At 38.0% G+C, this 19,918-nt stretch overlaps 1 protein-coding gene across 2 annotated transcripts; it reads right to left on the minus strand.

Moving 5' to 3' along the window:
• Positions 1 to 228: 228 nt before the first annotated feature.
• On the minus strand, positions 229 to 19,581 carry atf3 (activating transcription factor 3). 2 transcript variants are annotated; one of them, XM_015339153.2, is made up of 4 exons: positions 19,415 to 19,581; positions 5,423 to 5,672; positions 4,084 to 4,191; positions 229 to 2,665 (listed from the first exon to the last, which is right to left on the minus strand). In XM_015339153.2, exons 2-4 carry the CDS (start codon positions 5,666 to 5,668, stop codon positions 2,468 to 2,470), a joined length of 552 nt encoding a protein of 183 aa, XP_015194639.2. In that variant the 5' UTR covers positions 5,669 to 5,672; positions 19,415 to 19,581; the 3' UTR covers positions 229 to 2,467. The 2 variants fall into 2 exon arrangements, with proteins under 2 accessions (XP_015194639.2, XP_006643027.2); XM_006642964.3 differs by lacking the exon at positions 19,415 to 19,581 and adding an exon at positions 7,844 to 7,980.
• Between the last annotated feature and the right edge of the window lie 337 nt (positions 19,582 to 19,918).

A 19,918-nucleotide genomic window follows, 5' to 3' on the forward strand; every position in this document is an offset into this window, starting at 1 on the left:
GGAAAGGGGTGTGATTGGATGATTGGTTAGGGAGTGAGAATTTGAGGAATCTGATGCATGTGAGAATGTGCTGGGTTCAATCAGGGATGAGATTGGGAAGCAGAGGTTCCGGGAATGTAACGTCGTTTGCGAGGGAGAGTGTGGGGCGTGACAAGACAGCTGTCCTGTAAGGAGGTGTATAGATGCCCCTGTTTCTGATAAAATAATGGAAAGACATTCAAAAACAGCTACTGATAGAACGATATTTTTTTTTATTAAAGTATCAAAAACAATTCACATACACAGTAGAGAAATGTCTCCTTAATGCATTTCTGTCATGTATTAGGTTTACCTGAACAGAGCAGATAACAGTTTAACATCATTAGGCTACAATTTAACATTTTATCTTAAAATGGACATACATCTTGTAGTTAGAATAATACCACTGATAATTATTGTGTAACAATGAGAAACAAAGCTTAATACAACAGTAAAAAAATCACATTACGCAAGTTGAGCTTTCCTTACGTTAACATACAGTATTTGGTAGTACCTTAGTCACGTCTTGCATGCTAGCAGGTAAACTATTCTTATTACACAAAGTAATAGCAAACACAAATAAAATATTGACGCCTGCGTCTCTTACAATCCCTTTCTTCGAACACAGCATTATTTTGTCTTATAGAGGCTCAACATTTATGATAAATTATTTTTCGCTCAAATCACAATTTGTCACTGGCTCACAAAACCTTTTTTCCCCACTTTATACAACAGGTACGGTACGAATTAAATTGTCAGTCCTACTGTGTTTTCTTTAGTTTCTAGAAATCAGTGTAAAAGAAAAACACAGTTTTTTTCAAGGGAAAAAAAAACATTAAACAATTTTGGTGCTTCAAGAGTTTCACTATGAAGTAGTTTTAGTTTTGGTCATGCTACGCTCAGTGGTGCTGGTCTCAAACTAAAAACTTTCAGAAGTGAATTGCTACAGTAAAGTGCAGTGAGAACAGAGCTTCGGGTAGCTGTGAATGCCTTAACTATTTATGTTGGCCACATCTGTGAAGCTTGAGCACTGGGAATTGTAATGCAATTGTACTTGCACGTCCCACTGTTACATTCAAGGAGCAACTGGTTTCTCCTGGCTTTATAGTCTTTCAGTCACACACAAGACCAAACTGTGCTTGTTAAGAAACAATGAAAATGTCTTGTACAGCCATGAATTCTGCACGGCCTCTCTAACCACACACACACACCACCACCCCCTCCTTCACTATTCACAGTTTGTTTTTTTAAAAAAATACTTCTGCAGTTCACTGTGTAACTGGAACACAGACCTACAAGATGTTTCCCTATTCTGATCACACCAGGTAATGTACAGGAAAGGAAATAAGGCCATCCCCCCCAGCTGATGCAATGTACAAAATGGAAACTGAACAGCTTTGAAACTGGACTGCAGAATTTTAGACACACAGGTAAAGAGATTCCATATAGGTGAACAACAGATTGGTACACTATAACCTACGAGAGTGGGCTACAGCATCTGCACTTTCTTCCCCACTGCTAAACCATTGGATGAGGTGTTTTGCGTGTTTTGTGTCATCTTGTTATTGCTGCATAGTTTATTACAGATTTTAACAAACTGATTTTCAAAGAATAGCTTCATAAAAGACTTTTCACAGATGAATGAATAGTAACAGCAGTTTCTGCGACACACATCATATATGATGGATGAGTATTTAAGTGGAAACAACCACAAGAATCACAGATGGTCAGCCATAAATCCATTACTCCTACAGGAAAGGGATTCCTATTTTTCGACTCATGGAAAACAGATGGATCTACAAAACAAGACTTCCCAGCAGCAACAATAGAAACAATCCAACAAAATACAGACTACAATCAACACACGTTTTTCATAGAGGTAAGTGCTTTCCCTATCAGCAGAGGCAGAAGACACGAATACACAACTTTCAGCCTTGGTTATAAGGACTGAAACACTGTGAATGTGCATGGCAATTCTGTGGGGCAACACGCAGATTCCCTGGACTCGACCCCGAGTCTGTACAGTTTTTTTTTTTGTGAGACATCTCCATCATCTGCTGTGCCCCTTTTTGCCTTTCTGTGCTTCGGCCTTGCTTGTACAATGAGTAGTAAAAGCTTATAAAGGTTATACATTATCACCGAGGACAACAGTGTATTAAAGAAACAGATAAACTCGTAGGATATTTTTTAGAGTCCTATGACTTTTTCGTTTCCCGGTTGCGGTTGAGTTGCAGCAGGTGAAGGTACCGGGCACCCTTGCCCAGTCTAGTCCTTGTCTGCAGACGTCACTAAGGTTCAGAGCGCAAAGGGCGACACCCCAAGGTGTGATGGCTTAGTTTCCGCTGGCACGTAGCTAAACACCTGTGAGTCCCCGAAGACGCAAGTCAGTGGAGTTCGCGCGTGGCTGTGGCCGCTGAGGTCTGAGATAGTCTGGCTGTGCGCGAGCCCTTCAGCCCTGTAGCATCCCCTCCTTGATCTGCTGGATGAAGAGGTTCCTTTCGTCCTCGGGGGTCCTGCCGTTCTGCGCGCGGACGATGCAGGTGGGCCGGTGCAGGTTCAGCATGTACACCAGCTGCTGCTTCTCGTTCTTCAGCTCCTCTATCTGGGCTTTCAGCTCCGCGTTGATGGACTCCAGCTTTTCGGACTCCTGGAAAGACAGGACAGAGCGCTGAGTGCAGGCCCTTCTCTCCTGATTTCCCGCAAGGTTTTCCTGACGCAAGCATAAACTTTTTTGAGGACAGATTACATCCTGCGAAAGCAGACATACCAAACTTAGCCTGAGGAACCCCCAGGGAACTAGGACTACTGTCCTATAACATGTTCTGCGTCACATTCACTTCTGCTTGTTGTGCCAGGAAGGACACAGAAAGAGAGCATTATACCCAATATGAGATTAAAAGAAGACAGGCTTAAAGATATGTTCTTTATAATTGAAATGACAAAGACCACCTCCTCTAGTTGTAAAAGAGATTACTTCTGAGCCTAAAGTGATCTGAAAAGTCTATTTTTTAGGAGCTCAGCTCAGTCTTACTAATAATTAAACTGTAAAAGAGTCTTTCACTCCTCAAAGCTGAAGCAAGATTTTTAGACTGTTTGCCACTTCTTAGAGATAACTAGGCTCCACAGGTGGCTAATACAACTGTCCTAATCTCTCAGTTACACACAGGCTGTGGCTGATGAGCAGCACACTTGGAAAATGATAGAGAAATTCATTCCATCCACAAAGTTCCCATCATGCTGTGAAAAAATAGTTCTCCTTAAAGACTGCTATTTGTGCCACCACTACAAAATTTGAAGCTATCCATGAAATGAACAGAACATGGGCAAGTATTTTCTTTAAATAATTAGAACAGGCAGCATTGTTTATTTCATAAATATTCTTAGATTGCTGAATGAAGCCCAGACAAATACTGAAGTGAATCATAACTATTATGTGCTTTTGTTTACTTTAGTGCTGTAGTATGAAGTATCTGGCACACAGTAAGCTATTTTCTACATCAGGCAAACTAGAACACTTTCCTATATTGTTAATATATAAATTTATATGGATAGCTGTTTTGTAATAAACACATTAAGGAAATTAAAAACACGTGAAAACAATATAATATAATCTCCAACTGATAATATGGCTGAATGAAAATCCCACACATTGTTTAGATCCATGTTACAGTATTAAGGAATGAAAGCATTTTTGTAAACTATTTCACAGAAAATCCTAGCCTTTCAATTAATGGGAAAGCCCTGAGTACCATACATTTTCTGGAAGAAGTTGTTCAATGCTGTACCAGCCACTATTACACAAACTATTGCAGTTTCATGAGTAAGAAAATATTTGTCATTATTTTGTCATTTTTCCCTTGAAGGCACCTAGACAACACTTGAAATTACAGGTTTCATTAGAAAAGATCTATTCTAAATCAACATTCTTACTCAAGGAAATTCCTGTTGTTAACAGTGAACTTTTTCTGTATTGCTTTAACAGTCTGTATATACTTATATGTCCCTACTATGTGTTTTGTGTAATTTTGGCCAGTTCCTTCATCCTATCTTTTCACCAGAACATACCTTCTGTAGACAGTCTGTTCTTTCTTTCTTCTTATTCCTGCACTTTGCAGCAGCTATCTTATTTCTTTCCCTTCTTCTCTTTCTCCTTTCACACTCTTCCGGTGTAATCTGGAAAGAAGATTATCCTAAACATGAGTGCACAGGAAAAAATAATGCTTTCTTCTTTTTGCAATTTAAGTAGCAAGGGTAAGAACCTCAGAATGATGTGTTCTCAAAATTATTTTGCACCCTTTACCATTTTTGATTGACTTTACAAATATTCCAGATAAGAACGAGGGAAAATGTTGCCAGATGCTGCCAAATTCTAAGCTGATTCAAAACAGCCATATTCACTTAATGTATGAAATCTATTTCATACATTAGGGGCTGGGGTAGGGGGCAGCCCTGTGTGCCCTCAGCCCCAAGCATCTCTCGTGGTAAGGCCCGAGGAGAGGCCAGGGTTTCCACTGAACCGAGGAGGGCTGGTACTGGGGCAGATGTCAGCAGCCATATCGCTCTGCAACTCACAACTGGAAACCCACTGAAGCTAAGCAGGTGTGAGCCTGGTCAGTACCTGGGTGGGAGACCTCCTGGGAAAAACTAAGGTTGCTGCTGGTGTTAGTGGGACGAGCAGGGGGTGTTCACCCCATGTACCCCAGTATAGTGTATACTGTAAACTGGCACCCTCCTTTGGATGAGATGTAAGACTGAGGTCCTGACTCTCTGTGGTCATTAAAAATCCCAGGGTTACTTGAAAAGAGTAGGGGCGTAACCCCAGTGTCCTGCTCAAATTTCCCATTGGCCCTTACCAATCATGGCCTCCTAATAATCCCCCTCTATGAATTGGCTTCATTACTCTGCTCTCCTCCCCACTGATAGCTGATGTGTGGTGAGTGTACTGGCGCACTATGGCTGCTGTCGCGTCATCCGGGTGGTGGTGGAGGGGAGATCCCATTACTGTAAAGCACTTTGAGTGGAGTGTCCAGAAAAGCGCTATATAAGTGTTGGCAAATATTATTATTTCTAACCTCTTCCATTAGAACACAGACAGGATGAACAAACGCTCACATGTAAAAAGTTTAACAGAATTTTGGAGTTTTATAACACTTTATAACGCTTTTTTATGAAGTACAGATCGGGCATGAAAGTGGGGCATAATTGATATACTGATTTTAAAACCTGGAATTACCATTTGAAATTTCAAATACATTTTTCTACTTGACAAAATAATCTAGATGTGCGCAGAAGGAGAGAGGCCTTATTTTCCCGGAAGTTCTTATTTATTCGGCAGGAGTCTAGTCAAGTTACTTCTGACAGTTGGGGTGTAAGGCAAGAAAAGGTTGTTGGTTTTTGTTTGTACCTCCTTCTTCACATTTGGCGGCTCGGCGGGACTAGTTTCAGACGTGGTTCCCACGCTGTCGCTGACGGTGGAGCTCATTCCGCTGGACAGGCGCTTGTTCTGAATGGCGAACCGCAGCTCCTCTTTGACCAGAGGCGTGAGGTTCGTGAAGTCGTCGAACAGCAACGACCCCGGCGGGGAGAGGCAGGGGACCACAGCCGACGCGCTGATCTCCGAAGGACCAAGACCGGGATGCTGAAGCATCATCGTGCTGGAGGGGCGAAATGGACACGGTTACAACGCGAGCCTTTTAATACTCACGGCTACAGGCGCAGCCCTGGCATTAAGGTCATGAAACATCGATCGCACCTGAGATCAAATCTCCGACCTCACAGTTTTCACACTGATTGGAATGGTATGACTTTTGTAGGCTGCTTTCAAGTTAAATAACGGCAGGCACATAAACAGAGGTAGAAGGACAAAGCGTGTGTACTCAGTTTACACAAGGTGTAACTACCAGTTTTAATTACACAGACGTATCAAGCATAGGAAGGCTACCCAGTTCAAAATATGATGTAAAACGGAAGTTGTATAGAGGCTACTCACAAAATTTGTACTCTTTTCATTTAAAATGTCTCTCTTCTCTTTTACTTGATTTGAAGAAAATCGGACACTTGGAACACCCTCTCTTAGACCAGTTAGACTCGACATGCTAACTTATAATGGCCCGGGGCTGCTCGAAAGCACCAGACAAACCAAAACCCCTTTCTTCCTTACTCATAGGGAGGGACACGTACAGTAAACCCTGGGAAATTATAGTGGTACTTTTCCAAAACCCTTTTCGAAAATTCCCTCGCACAATATTAAGTGCTTCCTTTTCGGCTGACTAAACCAGAATACGAACTCCCAATGGTAGAAGTAAAAAAAAAAATACTGATAGGCTTCGTCCAGTGAATTAATTCCAGTAAAAAGACGCGTCCGGTGCTGGTTCGTGTACTGTATGTGCGTGCGGAGGGGGGAACGAAATGAACTACAATGACCCAAAGAGACAGAATAAAAATCACCAGCGGGAACTGGTGTTTGGGAATTACGTGCTTGAATTCACAGAAGGAAGTAACAAAGCGGCGCTCTTACACGCGCCTGCTCCCGCACCGTGGAGCTCAGCCGCCTGGAGGACGCGATTCCTTCATCTCTCCCAGCGCGTCTTTGAACTGACTGGCCCGCAGTCGCCTTGGACACTGGACTAGCCCTTCCCGGGCCGAGAGTGTTCACTACAGGGCCGGTTTAAGTTGTGGTACACGTCAGTAAAACTGATTTATACATTTCTTGACCCCCAACAGAACACCAGCCCTTTTTATCGCATATTTTAGAATTTTAAAAATATTCACTTGGAAATGTGTAAACCTGCAACGTAAACCGCAGTCAGAAAGCTACACAACTAAGTTATCTTATTACTCCAACGTATTGTTTTTTCCCTTTAAAATAAACGGAATTGTTCAATTTCCATTCATGTACTGTATAATGTTTCCGGATAACTTGTTTATGCGACACTGTCATTTGTGAATGCCTGGAAAATTACCACAATAAAAAAAATTCCACAACAAAGAACATTAGTTCTCAGTGCTTACACTGTACTAGCTCTCCCTCCGATTCAGTTGATGCCCTGCTTTGATTCAAACATGCAGGTTCTCCCGAGGTCAATGAGACAGTACTGTTGATCGACAGTTGTTACTTGTCGTGCTGGTCCATTTCCGAATAGGAAAAGTTTATCTGCCTGGGACAATGCATGTACTGTACACTACATGGATATACACGCACATATTCGTATAACACAATCGGGAAAACCCTGCCAAAGCTAAGCAATGTCTACCTAAAACAAGGCGCATAACATCGCTAACAAGAACATTAGCTACGACATGTGAAATATCATAAACCCTAAGTACAACATTACAACGCGGTCAAAGAAGACAGACACCTCCGATATCCCGGGAGAACTGACAAACAGAAACAGAAAGTTTGGGGGCAGACACTATTATAAAACAATTTCGAATGCGTTGTTTAACGCTTAACCGTTTAAATAAATCTCTCATGATGAAAGCAATACCCAATGAGAAGCTTTATTCTGTTTCAGTATGTCCTTTAGTTATGTAGTTTAGGAGTAGTAGGCAGAACTAGAAACTATACAGAAGTCATTTTTCACACTTCGCACAATATCAAGCCGAAACAAATATACAAAAGCAACCAGAGAAGGGTCTTTCTGAGAATGTCTCGCTTACTTTGAGGACTGAATAGGCATCCTGTTTTCGGAGTGCTCACAGTGGATTTGCGTTATAAATCCTCAACCGACAGCACAGGCATGAGATTACGGTACAGTGACACTAACAGCCCAACACCAACTTCCACACCAGCTTCTCGCAAAACATCAGCGATCGGCTCACCTACCTTATACACTGGTTTTGTGCCCGAGTCAAGGAGAACGCTGGGGAGCGAGAAATGGTTTATTGTTGCCTCTTTAGTTTGTAAGAAAACTTACAGATAACGGCGCTGGGTTGCATCACCTCTTTATATAGGAAGCTCTGGTATTTACTAGTACGAGGGCTGGTCAGAGGTGACGTCATTCTATTAATAGCTCAGGGAAGCTTGCTTCGCGATGATGCAACCCAGCAACCCCGCGCAGCACACCATAACAGGACAGGGTTCAATTCACTATTCCCCAAAGGTTTTGGACTCGCAACATTTCACACTAATGAGCCAATCACGACATACCCGGATAATGACTTGATATCCGTGGCATCTAGTGATAATCTTGTAAAAAAAAAAGAAATAAAAAAGATGCTGATGCGTTAAGTGGGGGTGATCGCGGTGATAGTGAGGTGTTGGGGTTTGAGTAAAGTAGTTGGGACAGCTGGTGATAAAGGCTGTCTTCTTCATAAAGGAACATCAGTGTTCAATCACGTTATCATGTAAAACATGACCTTCTTCATCATTACAATCGTTCTAGTAGGTTAATAATTGTAGTAAGAAGAAGATGGGGATGAAAGCATCACAAAAGGTAATATAAATTATGTTTTTGAAGGAACTGAAATACATCGGCCCAACAAGTACTGGCCCCAGAAGTTGGTGGGGGTAGGACCACAGTTGAGAATTTAATGGGCAATACAGTACTTACTATTTTTATTCGGTTTTACTGGTTTTGTTATTTCAGTAAACGAAAGTATGCTAAAAGCAAACAACGCATACTTCCAAGTATTTTCAATTTGTGTTTTAAATACTTCTGTCTACAGAAGGAAGTACCCACCCTTCACCACTGAATTTTACTGTCCAGTTTTCCGTTTGTCTTTTTTAATGCGCCAGTATTTTCATCGTATTTTGCGAGAATGGGCTAATACCGCATTACGATTTGTAAAATACCTTATTCTTTCCACACACTGGTTGTTTTAATTAGTGTACACGATTATCTCGCAGTTCGAAAATAACCGGTCCATATTTTTATCTGGTGTCTAAACTGAAAAAAGATTGAAATTAAATTAATTGACCATTGTCACTTTGGTCTTATCTGTACGTACTCGTCGTATTATGCTGTCTGTCATTTTAATAGTATACTATCCGTAAGATATGAAATTGCGAGATAGTTTTAGACTTGTCCGAACACGCAAAAAGTCGAACATTCTAGGTGTCATGAAAGGACAGCACAGTGAGATTAGGCGTATGGATAGCCAGACGGGAATTTAAATATAGTTTTCAGTAAGAAACATTTGCTTTAATATGAAGTAAACTATATTGTAGTTGTATATGAAATACTTGATTGGGCGGAGTTAACTGTGATCTACTTTAAAGAGTTATTACCTTTACTGCTGCTAAAAAGAACAATGATTATTGGGTGTTGTAATTTTTAATAGGCTATCTGACAATGGTAATAAGTACATAATAGTTTGTGAATTTTAAGAAAGTCATGCAAAAAAGATACATATTTGATTAATTTGTATTTACATTTGTAAATATTTTAATATTCAGATTTTGTCTCTGAAGCTTTATTATGACATATTTTGTGAGAAGTGCCTGTAGTAGGGATGAAAAAGTAAAAAAAAAAACTGTATTTCTGAAAGATACCTGACAAGTTAATAGCCTGTTGCTTTTTACATTCAGTGGGCAGGCTGTTTACACTGACTGTTGTTTGATTAAGAAATGTGCCTTTGATCTTCCTCACATCTTATCTGAGGAATGTGGAAGAAATAAAATAAATAGAAAGCTTACAAGTCACGAGGTTTTATGGGTACTTAAAAGAAAACATGTGGTGTATGTCCAAAAGGAAGCAGAAAATCTGTGCTGAAGTGGGTTCAGTTGGGGTGTCAGAAAAAAACACACAAATCAGGCAAAAGCAAGTCTGTCTGCATGCTTCTAGCCTTGGCAATATCATTTTTCTATCCTAACAATAAAGACACAAAGGTTACAGGTTAAACTTGTTGAATCATCAAGAAAACAAAACCCGTTTTATATAAGTTCATTCTCTGCTGCCTGAGAAGATTTACTGGGTGTGTTAAAGAGATCGTTGTTGAGAGAAAAATGTGGGCATTTGCTATGGTTTGGTTTCATCATGTCATACAGTGCGTGACTTCTGCAGTGCTGGTACACCTCTATAAAACAGTTAAGGGTCATAACCTGATGTGGGACTATAGAGTGATTAGGGTGTATGAGTGTGTAAGTGTATGAGTGTAGGGTGTATGAGTGCTGTAGCTAAGGTACAGTATATGGCACAATCTCACAGGGAGTATGTGCTGTATATATACAGATAACCTATATAATTAATTGGGTATCAGTAGATGTATTACTAATATCAATGTGAATAGAGTGAATGTGAATGAGTACTCAATAAATATCATGAAAAAATATGGTTATTTTGAATGCTCAAACCTTTAATTGTACACATAAAACAGAAGTATGTTGTTACTTTTCAAATAAAACAAACAAAAGATAAGGTGGACTTAGTTATCCAAATTTTTTTTTTTAGATTAGCTTGTATATATTGAAGAGTAGGCGGAAGAGTGTCGTAAAGTAAATGACAAAGTTTTTATATAATATACAAGGATTATGGTTCTTAAAAGGGATTGTTTTCTTTAATTGTGTATTCCAATTAAAACAGAGTGATGAGCAGAAGCTAAGGTATGTGCCTAGTGTTGTGTTTCTTAGATGATAGTCATATATTTACAGTGGTCTTTACTCTAGCTCTCTAGTCTAGAACTTGGCTTACTCGGGTATTTCTGGCTAAAAGAAAAACTTTTGTATTCTTGCACTTGGTCTGGTTAAAGGAAGGATCTGCATCATCCTCATTCGTCATAATTATCAGTGGGAGGATTTGTCAGTGTGCAGGTTGTTGAAAGAAAAAGTTGAGTTTAATCTCATTCTGAAAAGAAAAAATGTATAACAATGAAACTATATATTTCACTGACTTCCCTTTCTTATCTTTGACAAATTAACCTCTAGTGGTTTAATATATATATACATGCACACTGCTAATATGCTTTTATGTAGTGGTATTAAATAAATATACTGTAGTGACTCTGAATAAAAAAAGATCAAGTTAAATTCCAGAACAGTTGATACATAACAAGAGAACGATTAATGACAAAGAACCAAAATACAATGACCAGCAACACTTTAAATATAAGAAGAGCCATGAGTGCAATGAAATATATGTTTGTATAAATATAAAATGTCTGACCGAACACCAGCTAAGGATAACATATTGGATGTAAGACATAATTACACCTAAGCCACTATACTAATAGGGATGTTAGTTTAAATACAGTATATTCTTCAGTGAACATGGTTATAGAAAGACTTTTAAATACTGGAGGTGAATTATTCAATAGTACAGTCACTGATATTAGGTTTTAGATGTATTGTGAGTGTAACCATTTTTGCATCAGTTTTTATATTTATGTTTTCTACAGTCTATGTACAGTATACATTTACACATTTTTGGAATCCGTGTAAAGTATCTTTATTTCAAACATTTCAGAATTATGTGAATGCCAATCACATTAACATCATTAATTTTAAAAGTAACATTTTGATAGATTAGTACTGATGCAGTACGTTTACAGTTCCTCATTTCACTATATGCCAAAACTTTTCAGGTGCATATCTCCCTGTTGACAACTCTGCTATCCCGTAATTATTAGAAAAACACAAGAAGACGGAGAGAGGGAATAATTTTTGTTTACGGAATAAATCCTGCAGTAAGGAGTAAGCCATTCTGCTATGTTGTGGAAGAGGGGTCTAGATCTACGGTGATATTCTTATTGCATGACACTTATAGCAAACGAATGAGCAATACTGGTAAAATAGTTTTCTCTCAAATTGTTTCTTTTGTCAGTCCTTAAAATAATTTTCAGATTTTACATCTGAAACTCTGTGTCACATAAGCAAAATGATTACAATTATTTTTTACTATTGGTAACTATTTCCACATAGTGTTCCATAGGGATCAGAAAATGTATTTAATTTGGAAAATAACTATAGTAGTAATGAAGGGAACTGATAGTGAAGTACAAAAGGTGATTGTTTTGTGTAATAGAATTTTCTAGTTATAACAGTGTGCAGTGAAAGCTCCAGTATGCTAACCTTGTTTTTTTACAAATGCATTGGTGGATAAGTCATAGACTGTATCTACGGAGTCTTCAGCCCAAAGATTGGCTTAATCTGGTATTTCTGATCAAGAAAAACCACACCATTATTTTAGAGAAAAGAACAGAAGAGAAAAACTCTTTTATGAGAACACAGAAAAGGTAAAAACTCCCGGAATGTTTTCAACATAATACATTTCTTTTTAGTTATGTATGTATTAAGATGTAATTGAAAAGCTAGTAAAGTGTTTTGTCCTTTGGTACTTTGGTAAGTTCCTTGCAGATACTGTACATTCCATATTGTATACAACACCTACAGTATGAGTGTGTAACATTTCTGCAAAGAGGACAAAATGAGGGAACTGTACAGATTCTGGAAATTGCCATGGTTTTGTGAGAGTGGCAGTTAGTGAGAGGTTTTCTCCTTGAATGAGAATACACGAGCTTATGCTTTTCCACACTCTACCACAGCAGTACAGCTGAGACTTGGGAGTGTTAAGTGGGTTGGGTCTACATTCCACTGCCTGATGTGAAGTGCGAATATGTGTCGGAGAGATCTAGGTTGTAGTACGCCATCTCTCCAATGAAAGCTCTTACCTTTGAGCTCTGGAAACTTCTAATCCCCCTCACTGCCCACCCCCCAGTGCTCTTAAGGTTGTATTTGTCTGTGTACACACACAGCGTTACCACGGTGCAATGCTGGAGAATTCATAACATCACCCTGCCGACTTTCCATTTAGGAACCTTGAGAACACTCGACTGGAAATAAAACGTGACTGTAGCGTACTTTATTAGAACTGTAAAATGGACCTTTGTTACATTTATTAGGATTGTAAAACAGTCCTTTGTTACATATCAGTTTTGGTCAAAATTTCATTGGAATATAGTGGGAATGTAATAAAAGTTCAACAGTTAGGTAAATCATTAAATTTAAGGAATTTTCTACTGATGACTGGCCTGTGTTCCTCAAGACATGTTTTGCTGACCCCACTTTAAAAAATACAAATTATAACTTAGGACACACTGATAACATACCTTGACCAGATAGTGAATAACACTTTTCCTACAAAAGATGACATAGTAGACCTACAGTATGTTGACCTGTGTACTGATCAAACTGATGTTGCAAAACGAACTGAAATATCAATTATATAAAATATAAATTGACATCTTCTTAACTGCACACAACAATTCCTTTTGAATAAAGCACAAAAGTTGCTAGCTTGGTAGACAAGGTGGTATTAATAAATAAACATTTGCAGAGTAATTGTCAAATGGGAAATAAAAAATATAAAATAAACAGCAAAAGTGATAGCTATCAAAAGCCTGGCTGGATTAGGTGAAATCTTAATGGGCATATATGAAATGTGTGATAGTTCTGCCTGTTGAACCTTTAGAATTACAAAATAATATTATATACAGTTCCATAATCTAGTGTTTATTTTGCCTATTTGTAAAATTACTCTTTTTATGTAATACCTATAGGACAAGTAAGCCATTGCTCAATGATTCAATAACATGAGTCACTTCTTTTTTAAATGGTAATGTTACTCATTGTAAAAGGAAATCTGCGCTCATACAGTACATGGCGCTGCTCACGTGTCTATTGCAGAAAGTTAAATGTCAAGGATATTTGAAAAGGAGATGTGGCAATGTAGGATATAGTTCATTTAAATTAAGAAAAGAACGCAATAATAGTTCCAAGAACATCCAATAGATTTAAATCAATCCATTTAGACCATTACAGTAGCTTCAGATTAACTGGTTGACTTGCTACAGTCAACATTGATTCTATTTATGAAAAAACGTAGCCACAGTCAGAGTAACAGTTTCTACAAGCGCCCATCCTAAATAGCCAGAGTCTTGCGGGTTTTCCAAGTACTTTTAAGTAAGCAACTAAAACAACTAAAACTAGGTGACCTAGTTTCTTAACCAAATCATGAGATAATTAAGGTTGGCAAAGCCCTCACCAGCAAAGGTGGATAGAAAATGGATGGTTGGAAATAAGATCAGAGATGGAATGAAAACTATAGAACCCTGCATCTCCCAGGGGCTGAAGTCCCTTTGCCCTGCGGAAGGGCCCATCCTTACTTATGTGTTTAATCATTATTTGAGCTCGGCAGAGAAAGAGAGTGCTGCTCCGTGTAGGTAGACATGTGACACGCTGCATTCAGAGACTTCAGTCAGCTTTGAATCGTTGACTTGAACTCCTGTTCAAGACTGTGGCCCTTGACTGAACCAGATGGAAAGAAGAGATTATCTGGAGCAGAGCCCAGCATTTTGAGACCCAAAGATGTCAGGATGAGGAGAACTGAGAAGAGCTCACCGTGACTCAATTACGCAGCACATGACCACACATCACCAGAGACAGCACCCGTTCAAACCTGCTATTCAGGATCCTAAATTGGTTTTATCAGTCACCTTTCATGATGGGTTCATGGAAGGCTGTCATTCTTGACCATGAGGGATAGCCAGTGAATCAACTGTATACATCAAGGATTTCAGTTATCTGAGATCATGTTGTTCAGTGGACCACATGTAAATGTACTTTCTTATAGTAATGAGTTGTTATTATTAAAATAATTACTAATAACCACAATCTGGACATATTATATGATAAAATTGTGTGCACATAAAATACTGCACCCCTGGTTAACATTTTCTTTCTGTTCCTCCCAATCAAAAAAGCCTGATGAGGGGTGTAAAACAAACTGTTTTAATCTTGCAAAATGCTTTTAAATGGTTATGTTCTTTACAATAGAACATAAGTTATCTTTATTGTTACCTCTCAGTAAAGCTAAGGATCTGCACCTTTGGCTGGAAGGTTGCTGGTTCAAATCCCATGGCCAGCAGGGGAATCCTACTCCACTGGGCCCCTGAGCAAGGCCCTTAACCCCAGATGCTCCAGGGCTGCCATATAAATGACTGACCCTGTGCTTTGACCCCAAGCTTCTCTCCCCCTATGTGTGTGTTTTGTGGAGAGCAAGCTGGGGTATGTGAAAAGACAAATTCCTAATGCAAGACATTGTATATGGCCAATAAAGTTATCTTATCATAGCGAAAGTACAAGGGCAACTGATGACAAAAAAATTTAAATGAAGTAATATACGGTAATACATAAAAGTCACATAAACTAAGATAAAAGAGCTTTAAAGTTGAAAGAAATTCAGAAGAACCTGTAAAACTTTTTAAAAATAATTATATGATTATATTATTGACATTGTTTTCAAAGATAGTTTCTGATGTAATTCGAAATAAGACGTTTACCTATGTTCAGAACAGATTATTGCGTTTACACTAATTTTTTCTTTCTTTGTTTATTTCTTATTAATATGAGTAGTAGTAGAAGGTATTACTTAAATCCAGTAAGTGAAGTGCGGCAAGTGAACAATAAGGAATATATACATTATACAGCCAATTTAGTTAGGCAAAAATGTAATGCTACTCTCCAGACAACTTAAAACAGTCAGTATACCATGTACCAGAGAAATCTGGCATTTGTCAGTTAGAATGTTTAAAAAACATTTAATTGTTAGTTTGTATCTATATCAGATAGACAGGAACTTAACCTGCAGTCTGTTTAATAATAATATCCTTGAAACCTAGATGCAACTAAAGTACAGCAAAATATATTATAGTTCTTACTGTTTTCACATGTATCTATGATTTTCAGAAATTATTCTAAGATATAATTTTTCTCAAACAAGTTTAAGATTATACAATACTTGTATTTTTATATATACTTTTTGTTGTTTATTAGGATATTAAAAAAGACCCAGCTGCCTGAGAGAGAATTTTAATATTTGCAATTCACAGTTAAAGCAATAGTGAGAGTTGCATAGTAAAACGCATGTTTCTGTTGAGTTTCTGTCATGTCAGTTTTTATGCATTTTAAGGAACTAGGAAGGGATTGTGGAGTATCAGCCTCCAGTGGTAGCAGTGTGTCTTTTTTTAAAGTTAACTACATTAACCTCATCAAAGACAGTTCTTTGACTTTCATTCCTCACATACAGTCCCTTTGCTCTATCTGCGAGTTGTCATTTAAAAGAAACAGAATAAGTTTCAGATTTACAGCAGCTATGACTGTGTTTCAATTTTCTTTCTTAATTCCACAGTGTCCCTTGAAGTAACTCATGGTAATTATTACCCAATGTTGTGCAAGCTTTAAACATCAGTTAGTTCATACCTCAGAAATGCAAGATAACCTCTGACAGAATTTCAACCCAAAGCTGCCCACAGAAACATTTTAATTCACAGCTTGATGGAATCTTTCTGGGTCCCTGCTTTGCATTAAGTGTCCCATCCAGCAGTCTATCATGTAGCGTTTTAAAGGTTTGACATAATCCATTGATTGATTAAATAGGATAGATCAATTGCAAAATGTAACATATTAGAATTGATTTAACCTCTCATGCCTTGTTTGTTTAATGACACACTAGACTGGGTGAGGAAACTTTGAGGGTACCAGATCCAGATATTCAAAACCCTCAAAGGCACTGACGAATACAACATGGAGGACTTCCTCAGATTCATCAATAACACATGAACCATAAGACACAAGACACAAGTGGCATTTAGGTTTGAGAAAAGAGGGCACTCCTTAACCAAGGGGTTGAGAGGATATGGAATAAACTACCCAGCTGTGTTGTTGAAGTCGATACCCTGGGTTTGGGGTGGGTTGAATATCCTCCTCTTATTTGCCACCATTCTTATATTCAAATGCACCAGAAATACCCCACAAATGCATTGAAAAGGTATTTTGTAGTGGACTGAGATTTCTAATAAAATTGAAGGTGTTTCTTTATCTCTCAAAAGAAAAAAAAAGACTTTTGATCTCCCATACATTACAAATCTAAATAATTTCAACTCATCAGCTATTATGTGGTTTAAATAATATTTGTCATATTGTTTTGATCTTTTCTGCATTACTGTCATTGTCTGTAAACTTTCCTTTATAAAGTGCTATTTTATTCCCCTGGGCTGTAATTGTTTGAGGGGTTCATCAGTTGAAATTGCAAGTTTGAGAGCAAAGCTGACTTTGTTCTTTATAAAAAGTGTGGAAGACAGTACAAAACGTGTTACACTTGTTACTGTACATCTCTTTCCATTTTGGAAATTAATCAGATTTGTTTTGTAATGCACCTTTCATGACACATCTTATCAGAGCTCTTTAGTATAAAACAACCAAAATGACCTAATATGGGCTGTGAGATCATTCCATAGCCTTGAAGCAGCAGAAGAGAAAGCAAAGCAAACCAAAGTTTGAAGCCTGATTCTGGGAACTGAAAGAAGGCCAGAGTCCAAACAATGCAAATGATGTGTAGGTGTACTGGGAGATAACAGTTCACTGATGTAAACAGGAGTCTATTCAGGCCTTTAAAGGAGGGCACTGATATTTTAAGTTTTCTTCTGAAATGCATTTCATTCTGAAATGCAAGAGCAGACAAGGTAAAATAGGAGAATTTTTTAACTTCTATATTTTAGTTTTGGTTACGTTAGCACTTGAGCTCTGAGGCAACTTAATACATAAATAACCAGCAAGCACTGTGTTACAGTCATCAAGCCCGAAATCAAGAAATACCTACCTGTACACGTATTGGCTTGTTTGCATCAGAGTGAGAAAGACATGAGTAAATTACAAAAATTACAAAGTTACCTTTCATACATTCACACGTTTCAACATTGCAAACAGGAGTTCCAAATGCAAAGCTGATTTTAAAGCTAAACCGAGATTCCTGAGCTGAATGTATGGACTGATTCCAACATCAATGTCAAACTAAAGCTATAGTTACAAATTAATATACTGTACCTGATGTTGTGAAACCTAATGGAAATTCTATTGATGTTATTACACATCATTTATATGGCGCTATTTTTATATGTATGTTTACCAAATGCGCTTTACAGTCGCGTGGGAGAAATGTATGATGTCATCTGTCCAAGAAAAGGCTTGGTAACCTCCTTCCACAAACCCTTCAGTATTCACTTCAGATGAGTTTTAATTTAACTGGTTGCCTAAAAGCAATTTGACCTTTGACTCATTTGTAAGCAAGTGAAATTTTACATATGCACACTGGAGTGCAGTGAGAATGTGAAAATGTTATCAGAATGTTATCAGGTATCATGTTATACCTGTCAACCAGACACAAACGTCCAGATTCAGAGACAGTTTCTTCCCACAAACTCAGATTACTGAACTCTACCCCTACCACTGGCTCACACTGATGTTTTTTTTTCAAGATGTATGTTATTTAACTTGTTGTTGCTGCTGCTGTTCTGTGTCTACAGTACTTTTTTGGTGATTCCTTTAATGTCTTTGTATCGGAGCATACATGCAAATACGCATTTCATTGCACTTCTGCATATGACAGTAAACTGAACTGGAACTGGATAAAACAAAACATGTGTCAAAGGCAAGATAGGTAACACTGAAATTACTGCGCCCAGTATTATTTCGTTATCTAATTGGAAAGATACAAAGGAACATGGTAAGGGAGTAAGCCACTAGCCATGGATAAATGACTTGGTTAAAATTTACATGTGGTCATTACATGATTTCTATAACATTAGCCCAATGACGCCAAAATGAGCATATCAAGTTTGTCACGTTGCTAACTGGGTAGTTATTCCATATTAATTTTCATATTTCATATTACTTTTAAGAAGGAATATGATGCTACAAATTATTTATTCATTTCGCTACTGAAATGTTCCATTTGTACTTTTTTTTGTTCCATTTGTACTCCATTTCAAAAATAAGAAACTTTAAACGTTGCAATATATATATATTTCCAAAGTAAATTCTATATTGAGCAATTTACATTAAAAATCTAAAGTAACGTTCTGCATTTAAACAGATAATTTGAGAAACAAACATAAGACACATGTTTGTATTCCCTTTTGTCCTAATGAGAATTTTTTTAATTTACTTAAAACGTCACTTCGTTTATAAAAAAGTCGTTTAATTATGGAAATGTCTCCCACAATGTTACTGTCCTTTTGGAGATATGCCTCTTTTTTCAGTCCCCTTTATTGATCGTAATGTACATACACCCAGTCACATTGGATAATTTGTTTTGTCGATGCAATTTACGGTAAATCTGTATTACAACTTTAAGAGAGAAAACCATCTCCTGATGTACCAGCAACTGAAGAGGGAGATGGTCCCCTTTTCCGGGAAGTGAAGGAGTCATTTTTTTTTCTTCTGTTTTTGAGCAGTGCTTCAATCAGCTGAGAAATGAGAAAATGACAACTACAGCGAAACCCCTCCTCTACCAATAGATTACATAGGGAACGGGTACTGCAGAAAAGTCAAAATCAATGATGATCATTTGCGCTTTCTGTCTGGGTGACACATCGTGTTCCCGTAAAACCGAAGATTACTCACCCGGCGAAACTGATATAAACATTAGCGGCCTGGGCTCACCGAGCGCCTATTCTCGCAGAGTGACGTCATCTTGGAGGAAGACAGAAAGGGAGCCAGCTGAGCTGTAAATGTTAAACACTCGTTTTACTTGTTTTGAATATATTCACTGAGCTTTTGGACAGTGACAACAGGGAGCGACATTTAAAGCCAGGATATACATTTTAACATGAAACAGTATTGGCTGCTGTAATTACTTTACCCGAAAGGTGTAATACTTTTTATTTCCAGCGATGAGTAGCCTTTGTTGGAAAAAAAAATATGATTTGTTTATTGACTAGACAGAAACTTTTTCGAAATGTAACGCATAACTGCATTTTCAGATTTTCCTGCGATCAAGACCAGCAGAGCTAGCTTTGTCTGCGCAGCTCAAGAACTGTATATGCATTCTGTTGTTTTTGCAAACATTTGCCCATATAAAATTGTTGAGGCTGTTGTACTGAGGGTAGTTTTAACATACGCAGAACC

This window comes from Lepisosteus oculatus, chromosome 2, assembly GCF_040954835.1.
Source record: "Lepisosteus oculatus isolate fLepOcu1 chromosome 2, fLepOcu1.hap2, whole genome shotgun sequence".
NCBI lineage: Eukaryota > Metazoa > Chordata > Actinopteri > Semionotiformes > Lepisosteidae > Lepisosteus > Lepisosteus oculatus.

Coding starts and splice junctions, on each gene's coding strand:
- atf3 (XM_015339153.2), bottom strand. CDS start 5,668: ATGATGCTTCAGCATCCCGGTCTTGGTCCTTCGGAGATCAGCGCGTCG. Junction 4,192..5,422: donor CGCCAAATGTGAAGAAGGAG/GTACAAACAAAA, acceptor TCTTCTTTCCAG/ATTACACCGGAAGAGTGTGA. Junction 2,666..4,083: donor GAACAGACTGTCTACAGAAG/GTATGTTCTGGT, acceptor CTGTCTTTCCAG/GAGTCCGAAAAGCTGGAGTC.